This window comes from Calliopsis andreniformis, chromosome 3 (genome assembly GCF_051401765.1).
Source record: "Calliopsis andreniformis isolate RMS-2024a chromosome 3, iyCalAndr_principal, whole genome shotgun sequence".
NCBI classification, from domain to species: domain Eukaryota; kingdom Metazoa; phylum Arthropoda; class Insecta; order Hymenoptera; family Andrenidae; genus Calliopsis; species Calliopsis andreniformis.
Window position 1 is genome coordinate 20831288 of NC_135064.1, and position 27395 is coordinate 20858682.

At 42.7% G+C, this 27395-nt stretch overlaps 1 protein-coding gene across 1 annotated transcript in view; it reads right to left on the reverse strand.

Annotated features, from left to right (window-relative positions):
• Nucleotides 1–399: 399 nt before the first annotated feature.
• The window catches only part of LOC143188610 (protein expanded), a 105034-nt gene continuing 78038 nt past the window's right edge, over nt 400–27395 (reverse strand). The window contains exons 5-13 of the mRNA XM_076392941.1: nt 23339–23418; nt 14390–14469; nt 8885–9125; nt 7052–7327; nt 6463–6628; nt 5946–6254; nt 4907–5185; nt 2563–4406; nt 400–2136 (exon numbers count right to left, since the gene is read on the reverse strand). Coding sequence (XP_076249056.1) covers nt 1666–2136; nt 2563–4406; nt 4907–5185; nt 5946–6254; nt 6463–6628; nt 7052–7327; nt 8885–9125; nt 14390–14469; nt 23339–23418 — 3746 coding nt within the window. The 3' untranslated portion in view covers nt 400–1665. The remainder of the gene's footprint in view (nt 2137–2562; nt 4407–4906; nt 5186–5945; nt 6255–6462; nt 6629–7051; nt 7328–8884; nt 9126–14389; nt 14470–23338; nt 23419–27395) is intronic.

The following is a 27395-nucleotide window of genomic DNA, read 5'->3' on the forward strand; positions in this document are numbered from 1 at the left end:
ATTGTTTAAATGGTTGTACTGCAGAATTGGACTCTTCGCGCCATCTGTCGGTGGCGAATTGAATTAAACGTGGACCAAGTGGCGGTGTATTTGAATTTTTTTAAGGAATTTATATTATTGAATTTTGTTTTTTTATGTTACTGCTATGAAAGGGGATTCCTAAGATTAGTTTAATTTTTTTGTTATCATTTCTTCTTTTTGATATAGATTTTACAATGTTTTAAAAATTGAAGATCCTTTTTCATGTAGTGGGCGTTTACTATATAGTGTCCATTATCCTAAAATATTTTTTTTTGTCTCAATAAAATAATGCGTAGGATATATATTTTGAGCCTAGATGGTTTAATTTCTTTGTTGACCGCCTAAAATGTGAAATATTATTTTGAAACGTGGTTTCACTATAAAAAAGAAGTTTATTATTCGTAGCTGAGGTGGCGCGTGGTACATACATGAGGTTTCCGACTACAACAAGTCCTATAATTTCACGCAATACTATGTACAGACATGGTTCGTGTTGAAATATTAATATCTAAGTATTAATTAACATAAGTCAACGTTACGACTAAATCATTACCCATTACGTTTATGATCTATGATTAATGTTCGCAAGGTTCGCGTTATCAGCGCACCTTTTACAAGTTTAATTGTTTCGTGTTATCTTCTAACGCGTGTCCCGTAGTGCAGTTTCATAGCAATTCGCTGTCAACGATGTACCTAATCGTTTAAATCTATGCTATATCGTAGTAGTAATTTTCAGTCGACGAAGAGAAGTGATTTTTCTCGTCAAATGTACTTAACGCTTAACGTTTCCCTAATAAGTTTGTAAAAATAATCGAAGGACAATTATCAACAGCAACCACACTTACAGTTACGTACACGCGAACGCATAAAAACGCTTTGATAGAAAGTATCATAAAGCGAGCACATTGATTGAAATATTAAAGAAACAAAGACAAAGAATGGATGGTAATAAATATTACTTCCGCGGACATCGAGGGGTACTACTTTCCTCTGGTTACAATAATCGTACCTGCCCTCCTTCAGAGTATAAAAATATTCGCGCAATTAGTACCTAGAAGAGTTGCGATTCTTGCAACACTGATAATCATGCGCAAGAGCGCGTCGCGCTTTCATCAATATGATTTACAAGATTCAAATTCATTTTTGTCGCGCTAACCCGCTTACCTTGAGCAAAAATATCAAAGGACACTTAGTGATCGATGTTTCTACTATTCTATGGTACGAGAAGCTTTGTTCGTAGCAAAGAAGTACAATTTTCAGGAATATCGAGAGAGATCATAAGAGATGAGAAATGAAGGGTGGAGAAAAATAGAACGATATAATAAATCCTTATTTATGTTTACGAATGATTCGTGCGTTGTAAGAACGTGATCTACCTATTATCGGACAATTTGAGTATTCATGACGAGCAGAAGGATATGCGAACGATAAAAAAAAATGGCACCCTGAGTTGAAGAAGCACGGTTTTTGAAGAAACACGGTGTTATTAAGTACTCGCTGCCGGGACCTTTTTCTTTGCCGCTATCTGTCATTCAGAAACAGTAGTTAGTGGAATCTGAGCACATTGGAATGTACTTTCATCGAGGTATAGAATCTCCATAATTTCAAACGGCTGGCAAGCTGGTTGCCTCTCCCAGTTCCCTGTTAGGAATGCGACGCCCTGGTCGGATCCTTTTTAGGAGGCACACCTGTCGAATTGGTCACCTTGTAAGCGTTGCCCTTCACCTCGGCGGGATGTTTGTGGGTACTCGTCGACGATTTCCTCGGTGGCTTCGTGATCTGCGTCGTTGAAAGACCGCTCACTGGATACTTGTTTCTGCTGGAGGTTCCGCCGTTACTGCTTCTTCCTGTGTTCTTCGTGGACGTCGAGGATGCCGCCTCAGTAGGATGTTTTGGCATTACGAACGCCTTTGTCTGCTTCAGCAAGTAACGATCGTTGCACAGCGCGGATATCAGCGGCAGGTCCAAGTTGCGACTCTTCTCTCGAAGCGTCCGAATGTCCAACATTCCATCCTCCTTCCCTTCCTCGTGTTCTTCTGTAATGTTCGATTTCGATGTCTTCTTTGGGGAAGACGATGAGGATGCTGATGGAAGAGGTTGATTTTTCTCGAGATTCTAAAAAGGGATATGATTGTTATATTTATAGAGTAAATTCAATGATAGTTTTCAGTAACAATTTCCTGAACAGTGGCGGATTATACATAAGGTGCATGAGGTGCCTAGGGCCCTTGGAAAGGGAGTCAATATTAGCAAAAAATGATTTATTTTTTGTTATAATTATTAGGTAGTTCATTAAGATCTGCGGATTTTATTTTAAAGTTTATTGGACTACATGATACCACCTTCTGTTGCTATCTCCTACTTCTCTGTAACCTGAATTCTGAATTTCATATCTATAGAATTGTGAGAGTTTAGATTCAAAGTATCGTCCGCTCAATTTTTCACTCTATTGAGTTTTCGAAATGATTATTTTATTTTGCACCTCAGGTCCCATACCTCGATCCTCCACTGTTCCCGAAGAAAGTCCCAAATAAAGCCTACCTGTATTTCATAGGGCGGTGGCGGAGGTGGCGGCGGTAGCCTGCGATGCTTAAACTGCGGCAGGGACTGCAGCTTGATGCTGGAAGGCGCGTCGAAGCACTTGAGAATATTCTCATCGCTTCTGGTCCTCGAGAACGTGTGAAGAGTGTGAGGATGCGCCGGCGCCGGCGGTTCGCGTCTAAGACTCTGACTTCCTGCCGACGAACAAGTAGCCCCACTGTATAGCGAGCTCGTACTAGCAGCATAGTGGCTGCTCAGATTACTATGCGGTAAATAATTGTTAGAGCTGGTGTCGCTGCTACTAAGGTTCTGATTCGAAGCGTACTTCGACGGGGACGAGAAGGACGAGCCAGGAAGGTACGGCGTGCTACGATACATTACCAACGACTTGTTATTAAAAGAAGGATAGGGAGGTGGCGGATACGCAGCCATAGCCGCTAGAAGCGAGCCCTGTTTCGCATCGATGTACTCTTGCTTGGACACAGCGGGATCTTTCAGAGGGAACATCACGTAATCGACATCGGAATAGAGCTGCTGCTTATACTGCTCGATCTGCGACCTGGCCACTTGACTCGTGTACACGGTAGCCAAGCTAGGGGGCGGCGGCGGCGGTTGTCTGGGATGGACCATGGGCGGGGGAGGCGGTGGCGGGGGTGGCGGTGGTGTTAAGTAAGGCAACAAGACCGGAGCACCTCGTGAGGCGTGCACGTCCAGGTAATTGTTCGGTCCTACGACCAGCGCCGCCACGGGAGCGTGAACAGGCGTGGGTTTCATTTTGTCACCGGGGTAAGTGGGTGGCTGAATCCTGGGCGGTGGTTTCGGGGCGATCAACACGTCGGCCGTCTGGCTGGCGATCTTCGAGGAAACTAGACTGACATTCACTTTGCTGCTCGCCAGGCTGCTTTGTATCTTCGTCGAGGCGACCCTAGGCACAATCTCCTCGCCCGTGGCTGGATAGAGCGTAGAGATCGCCTCCTGCCGCGTCACGTCTGGCACATCAGGATAAGGTGGCGGCGGCGGAGGCTCCCTGGGAGTCACAGCGTCGTTCCTCGGCGGCGTGGGCGGCGGTATTTGAATCCTTTCTCTGGGCGACGTGTAGGGCGGCGGCGGCGGAGGGTCTGTTCGCCTAGGTGGCAGAGGTACGAACTCTCCGCGAGTCGCATTGTACGGCGGTGGAGGAGGAGGTTCTCGTTCGATGTCTGGTATCTTGGACCGCGACGAGTTTATCGTCGCGTAGTCCATGCTCACTGGGTAAGGAGGGGGCGGAGGAAGCTGTCTGTCGCTGTCTGTCCTCGGCGGCGGAGGCGGCGGAGGCATGGTGACGTAATCGCAGTCGGAGTCCATGGAGTTGCTGATGGTCTTCCGAGGAGGGTATCGACCAACGATCAGGTCTGACAGTTCGTCGGCTGACAATAGAGGCCCCACGCTGGAAGGATCGCTACCGTCGCCTCTGAAGCTTCCCGCGCTGAGAATGCTATTGCTGCGGGATCTGGAGTCTTCTAGTTGTTGGTCCAAGGAGACACCTGACATGGTGGCAACCACGTTGGCGACGTCCTCGTCGCCTTTGCAGACGCTGTAAATCGGTTCTTGGTCTTCCGTGCTGACGTCTTCCGTGTAGACGTCGCTTGTTTCGGATCTGAGGCCGCTGTGGATGGTGTAGAAGCCAGAGGTCACGGAGGCCTCGTCGGTTGTCGACTGGACGGAACTTAAGGCACACACGTCGCTCGCTGCGGAGGACTCGTTGGCGTCTCCTGTTGGAGAGTAGAGGTCTCCCATTCTCTCGTCTTGCATCTCGCTGCTTCTCAGAGTGTACACCCCGCTTGTCTCGCTTGCAATGTCGGTACCTGAAAATGACATTTGCTGTAGCATGGTATATCTGTGGTCTAATATGGTACGTGCACTGTTACTTTTAGGGAGATATGCAATTTCACATTTTAATCCAAAGTGTTCTGTTAGGGTATGTTTAGACCAGGGTTTCTCAACTCTTTTTTGATTTGTGACTCTTTTGCGACTATTGGCTACTTCTTATCCCCACTTCTTTCTCTATTGCTTCTCCTATCCCTTACTTTCCTTCACATGGCCCTCAAAATTCGTCGTCAGAACCCCTAGAAGGCCATAGGGTCCTGATTGAGAAACCCTGGTTTACACCAAGCGATCGAATGCTCGTTCATTTCCCGCTTCAGCAAAATTCAATCAGATATATTTATATTATGAATAAATAAAGTCGACAAATGAACGAAAGAATGCTCGTGCCACTTGAATTTTATTGAAGTAAAAGAAGAAGGAGCTTTCTCTCGCTTGGTGTCAGTGCATCCTTAGAAGATAGGCTCACGAAGGATCTCACCTGCGTATTTGCCGCCTTTCTTGCACCTCTCGTAAATGGCTCCAGGAAAACTAGCAGTTTCGGACGAAACCGCTGAATTCTGTGCCGTATGTGAATAACCCAATTCTAGACTGGACGTAGCCGAAGTGCGACGCATTCGCGGCGGTCCACCAGCAGGTGCATTCACGACCACGACCGTGCTGCAGCTGCTGCTACATTGTGACCCCTCAGCGGCGGTCGCTGCGCTCGACGCCAATCTCAATGCAGCAGTCGTGGGTGTACTATCTGCCCCGTCCACTTCTACAAATCGTTCGATTGTGTTAGAGAGTCTTCAGGAAATATTTATGGTTATGCAGACTATGCACTTCTGCTTTACGACTTCTTCAAACAATGCAACATATATATGCGTGTTTGCAACATGATGATTAATTTTGTTACAGAAAAAGAAGTGGCTTTTCTCGTGGAGAAGAACCTTTATGGCCTAAGATTTCAAAATAGAAACATAGAATACAAATTCGGCTTAACTAAATTAAATAACAATCTACAAAGATGTGGTTTCAGTTTGAAATCACTGGGCCACAAAGGGTTAATCACCCAGACCTCTGGTTTAACCCTCCAGCTGTGGGTGGCTTTTTTAGTTTTCACTACAAGAATGTGGACTAGTTTTTTATTTTACAGAGAAAAACAAAGATGCTTAAATATCCTACAAATGGCAACTAAGACACTAGACAATATAAGTAAGATGCAGTTTGACATAGGATCTGCAGTTAGAGAGTCAAGTCTTCTCCTTTCATAATGACTATCTATACATTATAGGTACTTATTAAAAGACAAAAATACATTAAAAGGCAAACAAGTATATGTAGCATTCACATAGTAATTAAAAATGTCTAAAGCATTAAAAGTTTCATATACTTTATAAGAGAAATACAATTTAATTCCCTATAGAAATCAAGTACTTGAACATAAGATCCAAAACTCAACCTGGACGAAGTCGAATTCAAAGGAAAGCGTATCAAACAATTAAGAAATAATTGCAAGTAACAATTAATGCCCTTACCGTCTACGGTGGAGACTGGCGAGGAGGGCAAGGAACGATCCTCGACGTCCGCGTTCGCACCGTTCACAACGCCACACTGAACACCTGAGTGGGAAGTGTTTTCAGTAAGACGTGGCAGACATTCTGTCGAAGCGGGCGCCGTATCTGGCTCATCCTCGCTGTGAACTCGGTCGCTGACAATTCCAGAAGTTGTGTTGGATGACGTGCTCGAGATAACAGAAATTCGTTGGTCACCGCGTGCCCCTCGTGCTGTTAGGCTCAGCTTGCATCGGGCAGGATACATATAGCAATCACGGAGAACCTTCCTCTCTGTATCCAGAAACAAAAAGTCAATTTTATTTCAATGTTTAGGTAAGTTTAGGTGAACCTAAAGCTGGGTCTACACTACATGTTATATGACAGAGTTATAGAATTTTTTAGAAAACAGAGAAGAGAGTTTTTTCTAGTATAGACCCAACTTAATAATTTTAGATTATATTTAGGAAAGAGTATGGGAGAAAATCAGTTATGAATTTACCTTCTTCTTCGCGCCTCTTCGCTTCGTTGACCCTAGGTGCTATGGCCATGGAGAACTGATGGGTGTCGCGACAGAGTCCAAGAAGGAGCTTGCTTTTGTCATCGCATCCACTGTAGAGAGTGAGCTTGTCCGGCTGATCGACCGCGCGAATCTCGAACTTCTTGCGCTGTATGTTAAAAATCAAGAGAATCAGGAGAAAATCCTTTGGGAAAAATATATGAAAAATATATCTGTGGTTGCAAGGCAAAATGATCTACATCTCATATTCAAAAAATTCGAATTTTCGCTTTAATTGACATCTAGAATATACGATCTATATTTTCAGAAAGAAAAACGAGCATTAAAAGAATATTTTCATATAAAAACAAGGGTCCAAGAAGATACAAGCCCAGAAAACAGTACTGAAGCTGAGAACTTTGAATCCCAGTATCTCACAAACAAAAGCATGTCACTTAGGTCATTTTATCTTGCAACTACAGATATTTGAACTTAATTTCTTCTTTATGGGCTTCACTATAGGGACCATTTTCTCCCTGCTCCTCTATCATTCCTTCCATGCTACCTCTAAATAAAAAAATAAGATACTAACGTCGAAGCAGAGTTTGCCGATGTTGTTCCAGGCAAAGACCCGCGGTGTCTCCTCCTCGGCGTATACTCGCACCCCGCGAGCGCATATCGCGAGGAGGATGCGTCCAGGGCCTGCCTCGTTCTTGCTGCGTCGCAGTCGGTAGAGGTGAGCGTTGAGCGGCGCCTCCAGCAGCACCGCCTCCCGGATGTATTGCAGCTCTGCCTCCTCCCTGGAGAGTCCTCGGTTGTCCCTGTGCTGAGCCGCGAGCACAGCGAGCACATTCGACTCGAGGCACATCTAACACCGAGCATCATCGATTACGTTTAATCGGGGGATCGACCATCGCCATTCCCTACTAAACTATTAAGCGTTTCACAAACGGGAGGAATCGAACCGAGGCAACGCGGCACGCCGACACCGATCGAGCCGCGGTTTACGATCGAGGCATCGGCATCGGGAATGGGTCTACATTCCACGAGGTGGATATCGTTGGAAAAACGAGGAACCGAGGGATTTATGTTTATCGCGGCAATGATATATGCCCCTGATGTAATTCGAGGACCTCGAGGAAACTCCTCGGTCTCGTTGACGTCTGGAGCTTGGGGAACTCTCGCGGGATGTGGTGGATGTTTCGAAAGGTGCGGAAGAAGTAATGGTCGCGATCTGTGGGGATTATGGGTCTTTGTAGATTTGATGGAGGATGTGTTGGGATTTAGAACCTCATCTTCAGAGGTATATCGAGGCCAGAAGAAAACAATGTCTACTTTTCCCGTTGCTACTGAAGAGTAAAATTGGGTAATCTCTGTAGTCAGATGGCGAAACCTGGTACACGTGTCATTAACTTTCTAGTTTTTTAGTACAGTGATTTTGAAGTTAGATATATCAATAGGTAAACCCACATGTCTTGAATTGTTATAACCTGTCTATTTGTTGAGCTATGTGATTTACAAGTATTATCTTTTGAGAAAAGTGACACATCAGTTTCGCTATTCGATTATAAGACTAATAGTGGATATAAACTAGAGGTGAGAATCGGATTAAATTGGTGAGTTGAAGAACAAACATGAATCTGTGGATTTTACATAATATCTGGACATTCAGTGCCAGAGTGTATTAAGTTCACTGTTTTTTGTATGACTTAACACACTTTGGCTCTGAAATGCAGACATCTACTTTACTACTAACAATAAAGATCGAATAAACTAATAGAGACTATAAACCAAAGATGGAAATCGGTTCTTAATAATTCCAGAATTAAGATCGCGCATTTCAGCGTTGCTCTGAGTAGAGCACTTTAATTTCTCGTGATGCCACATGACATTAGTCTGGAACTCATTAATCGACGAGCTTTTCAGTTCCCTCTATCGATAATAGGTCTTTACAGGAGATTTGATGCAGGCTAGCAACAGATATAATGTTCAGAGCCTCATTCTACCTATGAAACTCAAATGATTTGAAATTGGTTGGTAGTTTTAAACCTTAAACAATCGTATGTAAATACCTCTGTGACAATAATACAAATTCTGAATATACCATTAGGGGAGGCAACTGAAAGAAGTGCTCCACCCAATTCTGCACGATTCAATTTAATGAACCTCCATAATCTTTTATGAAAAGGAGGTTCGTTTGCGCTATAGAATCCCTTTTTAGCTTTCAGGCCTACCACTAGATAGTGTACACAGAAATACAGGGAATTATTTATCCAAATCGTGGCCATTACTTTTTCCAATTCGTACAGGGTGATCCAGAATTATTGCAAGGGATACGTATCACTGAGAAGGAGTACTGAAGTTTCTCGCGTGTAAGCTTCTAAACTAAGCATGTTAAGGGGATTGAGTTTCAAGTGAGACTTACGTGAGGCGGAAGGTAATCCGTGGGCTTGCAGTATCCCACAGATCCCGCGTGTGGCCTGTGCCGTTCTTCGGAGTAGTCGCCAAGATCGGCTTGTAGGGCAAGGCCCGCGAGTGTGAGCAGAGGCGTAACGATGGATGGCTCGTGTAGGGGATGGTGAGGATGGAGGCTCTCCACCCCACCCCCATGCCTGACGACATTGTCCCGCAATTGCAGGTAATAGTGGTGACGCGTCGTCTCATCGCTGAAATCAGATACAGAACACTTTATCAATAGGAGCACAAATATATAAAATTAGTAGCGAACAACAAACGAAAATTGAAGAAAATAGGCAAATTTTGTAGGTGTGTACTGTTGAATTCGTTTTCGAGATCAATTCATACGAATTGTATCTCACTCTGGTATTGTAAAAAATTTGGCGTGACAAGGCTCATAAATATAACTTCTTTACTCTAAATATTTGGTCTAAATTCTGTTTTATTAGGATAACCAATTTTTCTTGATTATCCTTCGTCGCTGTCCACTACTTTGGATACTTTTTTGAATTTCGAAGCACTGTGTACCTACGTGAATTAAAGTCTAAATAATTTAAAGCTCGATGGACCGAAGTGAATCGCGCTTAAGTTACGTAGCAGCACGTGACTTTCACAAGACACCGTGTTTCGTTTCGTGCGAAAGAATGTCTTTATAAGAACGTCGGCCGAGGATCCCGTAGCCATAATAAAGCCTTCGATCGAGAAACAGCGTTGCCATTAAGACGAAGAAAAAAATTCATCTCCTATGGAATCCGCGGTATTTAATTATTCACCGAGTCACGATACGATTCATTATATCGACGAGCGCATCCGGATCACTTCAGAACCATTCACCCAGCTTCGATCGATCCTGGGTTCCCTTCTACTTCGATCACCATACTAGAGCCACGATCGAGAGCTGGATCATTCTGGTAACCGTGAGAAGCATATCTCACAGAAATGGCAAGGTTGTTGTTATTAATTATGCAAATGCTTTCTCGCGATTCGTTGCGCTATCAGGCGTAGCGGATGTTGGATTCGTTTGGCGATTCATTCGTTGACGTCAGAGCATGTGGTCACCTAGATGTTTGTGAAAGGATGTGTAGGATGTTTCGGAAATTTCTGAGTAAATACAATTCGCAATCAAATTAAAGAATCGCTAATTTTGGGACGAAAAATTGACGATCTTTGAACTGCTGTAACTTTGTGAAAAAAAGTCGTACAGGAGTGTATCTAGGCTCATTTCTGAGAGCAAAGCCTCTACTTTTTTATTACTGGATTTAACTTTTTGTAGATCATTTTCTAGTTGGCTGCAGGCTGAATAATAGAAGATTATTTTTTTCCCGAACCTTTTCTAAATTATGCTTTAATATATTACAGGGTAATATTATAATGAAGAGAGTTCATTATGTGAATCAGTACTGATTAAAAAACAATCTTACAGTAAATATTCATTTCAAAAGATCAAATTTCTGATAAGCAGAATATTTTGGACTATTCTTGAATTTTTAAATTGTGCAAGATCATTTTTATAGGGTCAGGAAAATAAGGTTTGATTTTAAAAGAAATTCAGAAAGTGGAACTATCCTGAAGGAAAGAATTTTAAACACTTTTTAAGTGTCTATGGAATATTTTGATTTATAGAACAACACTATAGAACGAAACTAGCTTCGTAGGTCTTTGACGCTGGAATCGATAGAAGTTAATTATTTTGAGTAAAGTAAATTTGAAAATTAGTGGAGAACAGACACCTCCCTAATCCCTGAAGTCGACTCATTTTTATTTATTTCTCTTTTAAAGACGAAGAGACGGTAAAAAAGTGAAAGTTGATTCGACGTCTCGTGTTTGGATACATCGTTACGACACGTGTCACGTGTGGACGTTCCATCAGACATAGTTGTGAAATAAAAATATCTATTAGTAATTCACTGCGCGCGTATCGCATGCTGACTCTTATCCAACGTTATCGAAAAATGCTGGAGAACTAATTAGCTTAGAATACAGCGATTTAACATGATTATACTCTCAACCAATCAACTAAATAGTCCATTCGATGACCCAAAATATTGCTTCTAATATATTCAAAAATACACTATACTTAATAACCAGGGCCGCGTTAATATTTTTAGAGGCCCTAGGCGAAATATCATTATGAGGTCTCAAGAGAACAAGTCTCTTTTAGGTAATCAAATTTATACACATTTCTTTTAAGTTAACTGAAAATAAAAATCGACATTTTTATGGTAACTCATTTTAAGAAAAGAATGATACAAGACTGAGTGATGAGTTTCGTTTTGTCCACTGCAAAACGAGTAAACTCTTGATTAATTATTTGATTAACAATATTTCTGACTAAGACTTGCCTGCTCCTCGACAAATATATTCGCTGCTTGTTTCTAAAAATTTCTCTCATCATCATCGTTATTAATCTTCGGTTCAAAGGAACATAAAAGAAGCCGCAAAAAAGCGCAGATCGTGAAACTACGTTCCTTGAATGACACTAAAGATTCTCAACTGGTTGCGTCGCAGATCTGCTTTTAGAAAACCGAGCACATCACGAGGAGACGTACCTCGGAAGGCACATCGTCATGCAAGTTCGCGTAATGACAAACGACAGGTACTCCTATCTGTCGAGGCCAACAGAGTCTCGCAATGTCACGTTCGATACAGTTCGTACGCATCAGGAATAACAATAGGAACTAACTCCATAAATTTGCGAGGCGACGTGCTTGATTACAAAATCGCGTGCTGAGAGAGAGAAAGAAAGCCTAGACAATTCGCGAAAGAAGATGGTCAGTTTGAATTGATGAACAAAATGGAGTAAACATGTAAGATTGATTAATGTGGGTACAGCAGGATCTCCATTAATCGAATAATGGGTAATTACTAGATAAGGTAATTTACTATGCAAATTCTTATTTTCATAAGTACGATTTCCAAATACTATAAAATATACAAGGTGTCATAGTTGAAGTAGGCCATCTAAATATCTGCTGTTTTTCACAACAAGAAAATCTAAAAAAAAAATTAAAAAAAAAAATGGTTCTGCAGAAAAGATTATTGTTCCATGATATTCCTCCTTCGAAACAACTCGAAGTATGCCATGGATGATTTTCGTGCCATTAAAAGAAGGAGATATGTAGGTGGCCTAATTCAGCTTGGACACTCTGTATTTAACTTTCGATATTTTGTACATTTTTAATATATAATTTATTTAGTCTACATTGAAAGTATATTTGAAAAGCCAAAGACTTAAAGATTAGAAAATTTTTAAATTCGAATATTTCAAGATTTAAAAATCTGAAAATTTGGACAATTTTTATACCTGGAAATTTGAAAATTCAAACTCCAAAACAAGTTACTTTAAAAAATCAGCAGCTCTCGTCGTTAAGGGACGCGTCTGTCTGTTGCACGCTGTTTCCACTCAAACCATTCCACTGCGCACAGAAACCTCACCACAGCGTATTTCTCCACGCTTTGCCTCTACCCACTGAACCAACTACTCAAATCTAAAAGCAATAAAATCCCCGAAAATAATCGACACCCAGTCTTTCCACCGCACAGCATTTCCAGCTAATTACACACTTCCGCAACAAAACGGTGAAATTTTCAGTCTGGCTACATTCCTACGCCCGACAGGCCCCGAATACGCCACGTCAAGGCAGCCTGGGCAAGGGGTAACACGTAGAAAATAAACCCACGAACCGGGCAATCGAGCAGGGTGTTCCTCAGCCGCGAGTCCTTTCACGAATTAAACCCTCGTCGACGTGGACGTGCAGCGAATGCGCTGGGGCCCGATGTAAATCACCGGTTTCGGGTGGAAATCAGAAAGCAACTACGGGATCGGTATAATTACCGGGACGAGTGCTTTCATTTAATGCGCGCGGTCTATCTATCACGCGCCATGTAATAATTTATAATTACAAGAGTAGGTAGCACTTAGCTACCGGACAGGAGTCGAGATTTCGTTTTGTGGGGGACGAACCACCCTTCGCCTCGTCCTTCGCCAGGCCCATCTGTCCCCCTTTTATTCCTCGTCCCCCGTCAGCTCCCTTCGAGGGACTCCCTTCGCCGTTTCCAACACAAACCGAACACGTGTGCGTAACACTGTCGAACTCTTTTCTTTCGTTCCTCTCGTTGGCCCCTCCACGCCCCGCGTTTCTACGACTGTCCCACCTCCCTGTGGCCCAGGGCGAGCCGAGGGAGAGCTCTTATAATCGCGATACACCGCGGCCTAGGAAAAAGGGACAAAAGAGTCGGGCCAGATTAGGGTGCGCGGGCCTCGACAGGGCCTGAAGGATACGGTGGCATCGGGGGAGTATTTGAAGCGGAACGCTAATTACTCCGATTAATTCTGCAATCCATTTGGGGGCCCGTCCGATGGACCCAGAGTCCTCGACTAATTTAGCGTCCTTAGGGAGGCCAGCCTCTTTCGAGTGAATAATTTGTCAGACGGTGGCCTACGGACGACTACCGGAGTTTTTATTCGCGCTTACGATTCGATCGCGGATTCGAGGGGGAGACCTTCCTCTGGGTCTGCTGGGGAACGGTCTGACCGATGTGTGATAAAGGGATCAGGGGTGGTAGCGTGGGTTTAGAGTTGTTGGAGCAGGGTTGCCGAATGAATTTCCTGTTTGGGTGAAATGGGATGAAAAAATAATGTGTATTGTATTGGATTGTGGTACTAAGGCAGTGTATGAGTAGGGTTTAGATCTACAGCTGTAGGATGCTCGTTATTTCTTCTGTCATCTTCTAGTTTCTCTTAGTATAGCCAAGGAGGGAATTCGTGCGGCTACTACGAGATGAAATGGTACGAGTTGGATTCGAGGAAGTGGCTACTGAGGGTTGATATGAGGAAGTGGTAGGTTTTATTAGGGTTGAGTATCTTGTTTTGGAGACTTGATTACTGTCTCTAGATTTGGTTCAATTGATTCTACTTGCCAAGTGATGCATTTATGGTGGTCTTAAATTTAGTCTAGGTACAGTTGGCGCAATTAGAGAAGACCAGAGCTCTTCCAGAGAGCTGGGGAAATACCAGAGCTCAGTTTTCGTTCTTTTTAATACTGCTTTTAAATGGCTAGCCTTATGTAGTTTATATTTTGTCATGATCAGGAAAGTACACTAAACTATTTATTTAAAAATTTGAAGATTTAAATATTTGAGCATTTGAAAATTTAAAGGTACAAGGACTTGGACATTTGAAATTTGAATATTTGAATATTTGACAATTTGAAAATTTAAATATTTGAAAATTTGAATATTTGAAAATTTGAAAATTTGAATATTTGAATATTTGAATATTTGAGTATTTGAAATATTGAAATTTAACCGTTTGAACGTTTGTAGATTTTTTTCATTCAGTACAATTTTAATAAATCTGGCAATATAGGTGTATTTTCAAATAATTTTCTTTAAGTGAACTTATTTCTGTAGTTTTTCCTACTTATAATCAATTTTACGTTTAATACTATATATTGAAAAAGGTAAGACTTACCTCAATAGCAATGGTGTATCGACGTAATAACGAACACGAAAGTAGAGGACGAAAGCTGGCCGTCCGCTGCTGTCTAGGCCCTGGAAATGATAAATTGATTAATTAGTATCGATTTCCATTTTGAAAAAAATCAGGTTATTCTTCCTTGATCCTCTGAACTTAAAGTGGTTTTTTTACAGATATAAGAATAAATTAGAAACATTCTTAAAGATTCCTTTCACGTATTCTTTTAATAGTAACTTTTTGTTTGCATTAGTTCTCATCGTCTCAATCTATTGCCTAGTCAACTGGAAGACCAATTTTTAATTGATTAGCTCCAGGTAGAATATGTTTCGAGTTCCTTTTTTCATATCCTTTTGTTGGGATCCTCTGATCATTTCCAGGGGTTCTCCTTTACTCTTTTTGGAAACATAATACATAAAACCGAATAATATTAAATCAATCCTGATCTACTACTTTTACAAAAACCTAAAAAAAGAATATACTTTCGAAACAGATATGAAGCTTTGAAAAATTACGAAATGGATCAGCAAAGAAAAAAGTTGATAAACTTAATACCACGCAAATTCTATTTAAACATAAATTTCCGCTCGTTACCTACTCCCAAGTATCCAAACAAAAATCTAAGCTTCTGTTCACCCTCTCCCCCTCCTCCCCACACACAATAGCAAACATCCTCCAAAACAATGAATTGTTTCGTTTCGCCAATGAACTAATCGAATAATTCCTGCAAGACCTAGAATGAGTAACTCGACCCCGCTCGTCCGTCAACTAAATCGAACAAAGCCAACATTCGCATTATTCTGTCATCGAAACGATAACAGCCAGCCGTCGATCGCGTTTCTATTAACAATCGCCTCGCTCGAAGCTCTGCCACGCAACCTGCGTAAATTCTCGCCTCTCCTGGATCCGCTTCGTAGGAACATTCCAGCGAGCGTGAAGTTCATGCAGGCTCGCGCGAGCTACCGCGACGAAAGAGAAAAACCTGCGACGTGGGCGAAACCACCAAACCGTGAATACGCCCACGCGTGTCCCGGCCCACGCGCTCCCAAGCACACGGTAGCTGCACGCGTTCCGCCGTGAATCGGGATTAAATTCGAGCGGAGGATCCCCGGTTCGATTCGTGAAACTCGAGACTCCGAGATTCGAGGATCGATAACGAGACATCTGTTTGGGGCCTCGGCCAGCCCTGGCAGAACGACTCTTTAATATCTTTCATATTTCGCTGTCGGCGTTATCGAGATAAAAAGAGAACGAGGGGGACACCGATTGGGGAATCGGAGGATCGAAGTGGCCTGGAAACGCTGGAGATGGAGAGGAAGCCGATGAATTCTGTGGATCAGATTTTAAAGAGGATCGATGTTAGGGTATTTCGCCTTGTTTCTATGCCTCCAGGTTGAAATCATTTATAAAAAACAGAACTGTTTTTCATAGATCGAGGTAATACATTAATGAAGCTATTTGGCGATGTTCTGGAAACATGGAAGAGTGTTTAAGATTTGTATAGTATTTTTTGAAACATAGAAATATAAAAATTGTATGGACTCAGATTGCAGATAGTGTAGGTAAAAATAAGGTTGCAGACGGAATGTTAAGAGTAATATTCAAGGTATAAGTTTTAGACTAGATTAGACTAGAGGCTTTTCTTTCTACATTCTATCATTTATTCTCTATTCAAATATATATTATTTAAGCCTGTGTCAAAATATTTCGTCTTATTCTACCCACAAACACAATCTCCACTCTACCTCACCAACACAATTCACACCGAAAATCACAAGCCGACCAAATACCACTCCGTCACGTTCCCTCGTTACAGAGCAGGAGCCTGACCTCGAAGAGTCGCTCACTGTATGACGAAATGTCCCCGCCGCCATAGCTTCAGCCCGCTCCTTCCCTTCCCTAAAATATTTATTCAGAATTAACGCGCTTCGTTCCACCGATGACCGCGATCGGCTGAAAACGGCTCATTATACAGGAACGAAAGCCAGCGAAGGGAACATCGATCTAATCCTAATTTCCTCCATCCACTCCCACAACCTCCGATCCATCTTAACGATAGACTCCCGTGTTCCATTTAAATCTAGCAATCAAGAGGATATCCTGTGGGCTCCGCCGATAGAAATTAGAAGACGCACCGACACGAACGCAGAGCCTTGCCTTTGGGACGTGTGCACGCTGGATGGTCGATACATCATCGGACAGAGAAGGGGGGAAAAAAAAAGAAGGATACAGCGAGGACCCATGGGACAGAGGACGAAGAGGGAGGAAGGACGAGGGGTGGCAGCAATAACGAAGCCCGCTCCAAATTCGGTAGCCGAAAATTAAACCGAGAAGGGTTTCTCGATTGTGTCTAGACCTAGACCCTCCGGTCAAATCGTAGCAAATTATACCGTCGGCTCCATCCGCATATTTTACGAACCATAAATATTAATCCACCTCAGTGTATGCCCCTCCACCTGCCCCGCGCCCCTCTACCCGCCTCAGGCCCATCGAATGCTCGCCGTTCCGTCGTCCTTCTCTGTCGACGTTCTCGGATGGCCCGCGGGTACAGTCGCCGCTAAAATCGAGAGTCCCGGACAAACGCCCCGGAATTTGCATACGTGGACGACATAAAGCTGCTAAATAGCCGTGTGTTGCGTTGGTATGCGGCCGCGATCGGATTATGCTACTGGAGTGGTAGGAACTGGGGTTGCCTACTCCAGGGGCAGGCGCGACCTATGCTGAGCGGCGAAGTTGTAGCAAAGGGTCGTTCAGGTTGGTCAAGTGACTTCGATGCAATTGGCTCGAAACGAAGTAATTTAAGGAATCTGAAGGCTTAAGAGAAATCTGTTCAACAGGGTTTCGTTCTTTCTCAAGTAATAGACTTCTATTCAAAGTGTGATAAATCGGCGAGAAAAAATCGTACGTCAATTTTCAAGGTCTTGTTGGAAAGAAGAGGCTTCAGACTTGAAGTTTACTGCAAAACGAATGCTGGAAAAAATTTATGAAGTCTCAGAGAGTAATTCGAATTTGGGAAATATTTGGGAAAACTGTCCTCTCTTTCTCACCCTACAGCTGAGTGGAAAATGATTTCTAGGAAAATTCAACACAGGGATGAAAAAGTAGAGACTCTGTTATTTATAGTGAGTCTAAGTACACTGCTGTACGATTTTTTCACGAAATTACAGCAGTTCAAATATTGACAATTTTTCAGCCCCAAATTAGTGATCCTTCAATTTTGCTACGAAGTGTATATGTATGTCAAAAATTCTAATAGTACTTGAAAATTCTACTACTAAGTTCAAATTCTACCAGAAGGCAGAGATACATAAAACTTTGATAGTAGATACTTAAAGATCCTATCACTATATTACAATGGTGCCACAAGAGTTAAAACCTTGGCAGTATTTAAAAACCCTACTCCTATATAATATTTCGTACCACTGTACTTATTATTCATTAAATGTTCCAAACAACCAAGTTTCAACTACATTTCTCGACACATCTCTCCTAAATTACCAGTAGCCAGTTTCTCAATCCCACAGCCAGAGACTCCAATTTTCATTTGACGCCACATACCCGCGGCGAATAAATGAGCCGCAACAGTAAATTAGTTGCGAGAAAGGGGACCACGATACAAAATGAGCATGAATAGGTCCAGCTGAGAGGTGTTGCGACGTTTCACCGAGAATAACGGACAATGTACTAGACAGCACGAAATCGACGACACGCTGGCGTCAGCGTGGTTCAGTGGCTTCTCAGGGATATTCATATTGTTGATGTTGACTATTGCCGTTACTTGGCGCCTGGCGTGTTGCCACTTTGTGAGAGGCATCGGAGAGAACGATAATCGTCCACTTATAGGTATTTCTGCACCATGTTCCACTGGATATAGTGCGTGTACACACGCATCAATAAATCTTGCCCATTAGTAAGCGAAGCTATACATCACCTCTCGCCTGCTATTTCAAACAATATCTCAATCGTTTTTCTTCCGCGCGACGTGCGAGCGAATATTTGAAGAACGATGCTGGGAAGTAGCTTTCGTTACGCTTTTCGTTCACATCCTGACGGTAATGTAACAAATGGATGTAGCAGCGAGTTTATAGGAAAATCGCGTGAAACTTTTCTGTGGGATATTTTCATCTACACGGGACAATGAGAAATAAATTACTGTCAGTAATAAGACATTATTCGTACTACTGTACAAAACGTAACGCAAGGGTGTTACATTTGAATCTCCCCAGGAAAATACATAGCTCGACCTAAGGCACAGATCCTCAACGCTGGATATCATGACAATATAGCAACATTCAAACAGGCCCACGAAGTCCTACCTACACCTTATCCACTCTTCTACATAGAATTACGTGTACAGATCAGCGGCCGCTCCGACATCCCGAAAGCTCCGAAAAATCATCACCGCCATCGCCCAGGCACGGAAATCGAAAGTGTGACGTGGTAGCTCAGCTACGTGCCCGCGTGGCATTCCATCGTCGGCGCGTATACGTGCAGCTTGAAAAAGAACCGTGTGTACCGGGCCAATCGATTACGCTTCGTTGTTAACGCCGACCGTGGCCCGACTAACGAAATTCCACGCGATGCGTGCGTCGCGAGATCCCGCGGAGAGGAGGAAGAAAGAAGGCGAACAAAACGACGCGGGGAGAAAGTGAGAGAGAGAAAGAAAGAGCAAGGAGAGGACAGTGAAGAGGAGGAAGAGGAGAGAGAGACGCAAACGAGAAGCAGAGGTAGAAGGGGTCGAGGAGAAAGGGGCCCGAGACGCGCGGAGTGGGGAGGCAGAAAGCGCCAATAGGGGAGGGGCCCAGTTTTAATAGCCGAGGACCTCTCGCACGGCCGCAGAAAATCCTCGCGGCCGATGTTCCTCCGAGATAAGCACGTAGTCCGGTAGCCCGGTTTTACCGGGCCAGTATTTATTGGTTATTGGTGTGGACCGTCATTAGCGAAACGGGGGTCCCACCGCTCCGAGCAGATACGAAGATATCGCACGAGGCGGCACGCTCTGTCTCTCTCGCGGCCGAGGGGCCCCCCGAAGAGGTCCCATCCGCAATTTCGGGACCAGAGACGGGAGCCCTCCTGTCCCGACGATCGAACGCGTTCCGTGCCGTTGACAAATTCCTGCGGCTCGATCGCGCTCTCGTCTGCTGAGGGGAAGTCCTTGGCCTTCTGGAATCGGAGGAATTAGGTGGGAGAGGGTGGCGAGGGGGTGGCGAAGGGGGATCGAGGGTGCGGGAGGACGGAGATGGAAGAGCTAATGTTTAGACTGTTTAGATAATATTAATGATAGTCGATGGTGTTGAGGCTAATTCAATTAGGGTTGCTTCAGGGGCGGATTTGGAAGAGAGTTTTAGGAGAGGGTGGAAGGTTTAAATGGGTAAAGGACTTACGTACTTGGATGCATTTTTAGGGAAAGTAGGATGCGGGAGGACGGAGATAGAAGAGCTATTATTTATACTGTTTAGATGATAATAATGGTATTAGATAGTATCGAGGCTAACTCAATTAGTGCTATTCCAGAAACAAAACCAGGAAGTTTTTTTGGGTGAAAGGAAGACGAAATTTGTGAAATACACTTCCTGTACAGGATTTGAAATTTGTTTGATTTTTATATGTTAGTACTTCTATCTGATACTATAGTTCTGTGTAGTCCTCTTAAGAGGAGGGGCTGGGGCTTTGAATCCGCCACTACTCTAGGTACTTAAAAATCTGTTATCAGTATAAGTACATACTAATAATTATTAAGTGATATGGAATTGAAATTGTGAAAAGTAAGCCTACTTTTACTTAGTGTAACAATATCAACATTTTTTGAATATAAATATGTACTACTTTAATCGTCTATGTAGTAGTAATGACAAAAAGGTACTAGAAGCTGCTAATGAGTAAATATTATAGATGTTTGGGGAGTTCCATTCGTAAGAATTTTGCTCCCAAATGAAAAGTAATAAATTATTTCTTAATCTAACATATTTTTTAATTCATATATTGCTGGTCGAATAATTGGGATTAGACGACATATTTTTCCAAGTATGTATCGTATTAACGGGTCTTATAAAACTTTATCGATGCTCTCATTATATTTTTCCTCTTAAGCAAGGGCATCATTTCTGTCATTCCAATTTTAGTATTTTAGATTCTGGAAGTTAGGAACTAGACGTGGAATGTCGTTCATGGATTATGATGAAGGAATTAGAACCCCTCTGTTACACATATGTAGGATAGTGTATTTTCATCGAAATAAAAATTGGAGAATTTTACGATCAGAATTTATAGAGTTATTACTACTTGATGTTTCCGGGCATAAAATGTCCGATAGAAACTTTATCCCAACGTTTTGCCAATAGTGCAGCCAGCTTCATCAGGGATCAGATGACACCGTAATAGTGTACACGTATGGTCAATAAAAGGGATATAGCGTAGTCGTAAAATCTGTTGAGGTGATAAAGTCAACACGTTTCCAGTATCAGAACAGAGGTTCCAGATACCCTATACGAAGTATTTCTACAAATTTTTACAGTGATGAATGAAGTGTAGTTAGTTACCATTGCCGTATAAAGTTTTGTATCCCGCTGCGTCAATTGGTCCCGCCGTTCAGTCGTTTATGTTTCGACCTCTCTATATCCCTTTCTGCGAGTGTATAAGGCGCTAGGGTGAAAAGGTCTGTCGTGATCTGAACATTGACTGCAGTGTAAATGAAGTATTTCAAATTGTACTTCAGTGTAGATATACTAGGTTAAAATTTAGACTCAATTTTTCGCAAATCCCACAGAACGAAGTATAATATTAATTTTAAATAGGTATAGTAATCTTTAAGCTATATTGACCTTGGAATTTCTGAAAAAATTGTTTTTAAATATCAAACTTAAATGTGTACACGGAAAAAATTTTTTTTAGATTTTTTACATAGTTTTACTAGTATTCCCATATTATTCTTAGTGTTCCTCCAGTATTCCCCAGGTCTTTCTAGCATTCTTAGTATTCCTAATATTCTAGTATTTCTAAGATGCCCCTAGCAACTGTATTACCCCCCTAGCGTACCCTTAACGTCCCTAGTATTCCCCTAGCATTCCTAAGATTCCCTAGTATAGCTAAAATTTGCTTTAGTATTACTAGAGTTTAAAAAATTGTACTCTGCATTTTTGACTTATTTTTCAATACCGAATCGCCAACACCTGCGCCACTAAATCCAAAGCATCTTCTATAATTTGACCTCATACTCATACACTGTACTTTTAAGTTACTTCCCTAAGCTTTACTAACACATTCCATTAATCCACGCACCCTGTGTAAGTACTAAAATTTTACAATATAATCTCAGGAGGGATCTCGCCCGCGAAATCATTAAAATTACTCGAAGGCGAACAGGAAGCAGAAAGAGAGATAAATACAGGAGTAAAAGGCATATCTCTTAAGTATAATCGAAGACGCTGGAGAATGGCTCACCCTCTAGCGGGGAAAGGGTTAAAGAATAGTGTTTTGGCGATAAACACCGTCGGAGAGCTGTTGGGTGGACACGTAGGGGGATTGGGGCCTGGAAGAGAGGCACAGATCGGTGTTTGTGGTGGCGACGACGAGTTGCCGGGGTATATTGCGAAGCTACTCGTCTTGAAGAGAACTGCTGTTGTACGCTCGTTTAGCGCTACCCTCGGGGCAAAACCACGGCCGCCATCGTGCACCCGCGGATGGAAATGCTAATTTGACCGAAGAGGGCCTTCTACGCACCCCTTCTCCCCTTTCGCCGCGAGCAAGCTCGCTTCTTTTGCTCTTAAATCGTCTTTTTCTCGATTCCTCGCGGCGAAACGTACTGTTCGGGCTCGAGTCAGTCGTAAACATTCTACAGGGTGTTTTCAGAAAAAAAAATTTCAAATTTATGGGGTAGATCATAGCGCTCGGTCAGATGGGCAATAAATGATTAGGGAGCGGTGGTTGAAAAATGGACCCCCTCGAAGTTGAACTATGCTGGCGAATTGTGAAGCCTTTCGGGTATTTAGGAGACATTTAGCTCGTTCAGAAATTACTTGATAAGATTCTTTCGTTGGGAAGACTACTATGGAGTCCTCGAATGTGATGAAAAATCTGTAACGAGTGAACGTACTCTGTGATATTTTTTAAAATATAGATTCATATAATTGTGTTTATAAAATTAGAAATTTGTATAATCTTTGTTCATTCTATCTCCATCCCCGCCTATTGAATTCAATTTCACCAAAATTTTCGTAGAAATTAAAATATGAGAATCGATTTCGTACGATGAAATATGAGTACTCTGAAGTGATGGGAGAAGAGTTTAAAAATGCCTTCTAAAGACTTTAATCTCTCAAATCGGTTAGGTAAGAATTAATTAGTGAATCGTTTGATGGTAATTTATAGTTTGGTAAGCATTCTTGATCAGGGAAAGTCTTGAATCTCTTTCTAAATATTTTTTTAAATGTCAAAACTCTAAATTGACCGACTATTTCTTCCGAATACACAATTTCATAAATCATGCTATATCAAAGTTTTATAATTATTTAACTGTACTTTAATCAATCTTATAGTCGTTAAATTAACGACGAGAATTTTATGGAGTGATGTAGAGTAAATTATTATAATTTTCTTGGAGAGATATCCTTTTCTAAAAATCTGAAACTCGTTTCCCGTTTAATGCTTGCGTATAATTTCTACGAGTGGAAGTATCACATTCAGTCGACACGTCCATTGAGCATCTGAATCATCTAAACTCGGGAATTTCTTAAGTGTGCACAATACAAACGAATGCTGCGTGATAATCAAATTATTATATTCTCCGTGTCTTTTGCTTTATACCTTACAGTAAAATGGAATCATCACATCATTTACAGACGCACATATTAAATTAAGATTCAATGGCAATTTCTTCGTTAGATGCCGCAACATCTATCTGCCGCATCAATAATTTTACAAGTTATTAGAAGAATGTTGATAACTTACGTATGTGTGAGAGCTTCTCCAATTCTTCGGTGCGTATTTACTTAATTTATTCTCGGGATCGACGAAGAGGTACTCGCCGTCTGAAACACGATAAAATATAACAATTACTAACAAGTGAAATTACCCAGTTTCAATATAGATCAAAAATATGTCGAAAATTCAAATAAACCATAAATCAAATAGTATTATTTGATTGAAAGTAGTATTTCACCCTGTTCTACCCACCATCTTCTCTAACGCTCTCAGGAGGATTCTCAAAGAAAGCCTGCTCCTCAGCGTTCGGTTTCGAGAAACGAGAGTTTCCGGTTGTCCTGCCCGACTGACAAATTAATTTTACCGATACCGAACGGTGTTCCTTCATTATAATCGCGGATGAAATACACGGCGACGCGGGGCCCACGATATTCAGGGCCTTAGATCGGGCCCAAATGGGCCCGTAGAAGGGCCCGCACATACGCGTCCACGGTGCCCCGATATGGTCGTTGCGTGGAGCCCAGGAGACCCATTCTCCTCGCTCGACTTTTTGCACGGCTGATGGTTCGAAATGCCGATACCCCTAAACGAGCGAAACAATGAAAGAGGTTGTCGGCGAGGAGATGTTCGTGAATGAGAGGGCCCCCAAACCTGTCCTGCCCACATGGGGCCAGACACTTGGGACCCAGACCCTCATGGCGCGACAACGCGACGCGCTTTCCGAACTGGAACTCGATCTGGAACCTGGAACTGGGCCCCTTCGCGATCATACGCTAGACGCTGGGCCCTACGGTTCCACGCGCGATCGCTGATTCAGTCTGCGTATCTCTGCTGGCGGAGAGATGGGAACCTCGAGCTGTCTACAGTGAGGCAACGAGGGACATTTTGTAGATTCTTGTGTAAAACATGGGAAACACGTGGGACACTTTTATAGTATAGGTTTTAGATACAAAGAGACAATGAAAATTTGTAATGTATATATCTTCGAGAAGGTATAGGTTTTTAGTTAGATGCTATGAGCAACAAGAGGCGGCAAGATGCTCCTTGTTGCTGGTTTAGTGGGGAAGTAGATTTAGCATCGTCATTTAGGCCATGAAACGCGGAAGTTGGGGATAGTATGTACTGCCTTATCTTCAAGGTCGAACGAAAAGAATGCTGAAATGATGTGCACAATGGTAGGGGTTTGTGAGGGAACTCTGGCGATGCTATCTTTATATCTGCAGAAGGGAGAGGTCTTTTTCTGTGGGTTACTGAAAGATCCTACTCATAGTCTATATATGAAAGATTGTAGTACAATTTAGATGTTTTTTAGTCGAGTATAATTGAGTCCATGAATGAACTTCGAATCATTGGATCCACATTTTTAGGCTTCTAGAGTTAGTTCAATTTTGTTCCTTCTTTCTTTTACCCCTGGGAGCTTTTATGAGCCTATGATCTATATAAATATTTTGTCCATATTTCGTCCATGTCAAATAAGTTTTACACGAATATTAGATAAGCTTCTTAATCTGGAAGATGGAAGAGTCTACTGAAATATAAAATTAGGAGACACTCTAAGATAAGGCTTTTGTGCCCCTCAAACTATTTTTGCTAACGATAGAAATATCAATGGCACCCTCGCATCAAAACCCCTAGCATACCGAGATAAATAGGTACATCTAGATAAAGCAGTATCAGTGTCGCCAAAACTTAAGTGTGCCTGACATAATCCACAGTCTTATCTCAATATCCAAACTTATCACTCCTAATCGGTTCAGAAGTGACACCGAGTTGGTCGCCAATCCCGCGATTTATAACGCTCTGCCACCACTCGCTGACGACTGTTCCTGCGAAAGAGTTTTCAGGGAACGCATAAACCGTACCGCAGATCCGTAAAGAATGCCAGCGGATGTCAGTGACCGAAACCGCCTCGCCCCGTTTAGATCTCGACTGCCATTATCGACGAAGCCGCAATAAAATATGTTATGGTGACGCTTTTTCATCGATGAGACCATAAACTGCGCGAGCACATATCCAACTATTTCATACAGACACGTGTACAGAAATACAAAATACTACACATAAGTATATACAATAGTTTAGACGATATAAGCATAGGTAGAAAGTACAAAATAATTGGTGCTAACAAACACATATCGCTCACTTGCTACTGGAGCATAGCTATAAAATCACAATTTTTCAAGAAACGAGGCAGTAACTTCATTTCACGCAAGAATCGATTTTTTAATACTAATAACACAGAGGCACTTATTTTCTGCGTTATGTCATCCCAGCAAATGAGTGATGTGTATATAATGCAGAACAGGTAAAGAAATATCGTGCACTTTGACATGAATGTATTGCTAGTAACAAAACCTACGATTGGTTCAACTTATTTCCTTTAAATCCATCCTATCCAAGAGCACCACCAATTGGACCATCCACAATTCTACAACCACGAAGAGCCAATCACAAGTGATACCACTAGCAACGCATTTCTGTTCGGGCATAGCATCCACGATGAATCTCACACGAAAATATCCCACATTTTTTGCAACACCTTGAATACAAATATCCATACATACGTACATATTATATATACATATACACAGCGTCGGAATCATTATAGGTTACGTTTCAAACATCTGCTCCTCAATAAAACTCCACGTCGTGAAGCCGGTCCGGTGTCGTTCGTGTTCGAGGAGCCGCGCCTCGATTCTTCTCGACTCTCTCCCCCTCCTTCCCTTCCTCTCCCTTCCTCCACCCTACCCCTACGTTGCGTTCTCTCCTCCCTCCCCCCTCTCACTCTCTCTCACTCTCTCTCACCTCTACCCTCCTCCTGCCCTCGGTCCATCGTCTCTTTCTTCGGGGCAAGTAGGAGTCGAGGATTCTCGGACACCCTGTATTTAGCATATTTCGATTTGCCCGAGATACACCGAGAGCCGTCCAGCTCGACGTCCGGTGCCACGTGTGGCATGCTGCCTTTCAGACACGAAGGAGCGGATCGAGCCACATTCCGCGGTGGAGCCGGCCAAGGATGAAAGAAGAAGAAGGAGCCGGGGGGATGTAATGCACTCGCGTCGCGGTGAAGAGGAGGCCCAGCCCGGGCCTCGCCGACGTCTCTCCGCTTTCCTTTCTGCCCGCTGCCCTTCTTCGGACGGCGAGAGAAGAAGAGGACGAAGTCGAGGACGACGTCGTGGACGGCCGAGACAGAGGGCGAGGGAGGAGGTTGGAGGAAAGGGTGAAAGGAGGGGGAGCAGGGAGGACGAGACGGATCGAGGGGGAGGAAAAACGATGAGGGAGGAAGAGGGTTGGGATGGGGGAAGGGGTAGGTCGGGGTGGCGACTTACGGAGGTGCGATGTGAGAAAATGAGGGGCGTTGAAAGGGGAAACTTTGGTTGGATCTAAGGGACAGCATGTGCAGTCGGTGGTGAGATATAGGGATTGCTGTGAAATAGAAGGTTATCGATATTTTACGCTTCTAAAAATTGACGTTCGTTGTGACACCTCGGGGCTTGTGGGGTTCTAATTTGACAGGAATCAGGGAAAAATATGTTGGTTTGTTCCTGGGTTCCTGGTTAGCCACTGCAACACCGATTGTTAGAAGTGTGATGTACCGAATCGCTATATATCTAGCTGTCAAATATGTCTTAAGTATCTCGAATATCTTGAGTATCTTCAATGTCTTCACTACCCCAAGTATCTCGAGTCTCTTGAGTATCTTGAGTATCTTGAGCGTCTTGAGCATCTTGAGAATCTTGAGTACCTCCAGTATCTGAAGTATCTCGAGTATTTCGAGTATCTCCAGTATCTTAAGTATCTGGAATATCTCGAATATTTTGAGTATTTGGACTATCTTGAGTATTTCTAGCATCTTAAGTACCTGAAGTATTCTAAGTATCTGAACTATCTTGAGTCCCTGGATTATCTTGGGTATCTGGACTATCTCGAGTATCTCCCTTAAAACTATTCGAATATATCCACGTATCTCAAGTATCAACAGCTCCAAGATCCACGAAGAAACGACAGAGGCAAGAAGAAACGTTCCAGGTGAAATCGACGAAAGCTACACTCGGAATTATCGTCCTTCATCGAGACCTTCGAC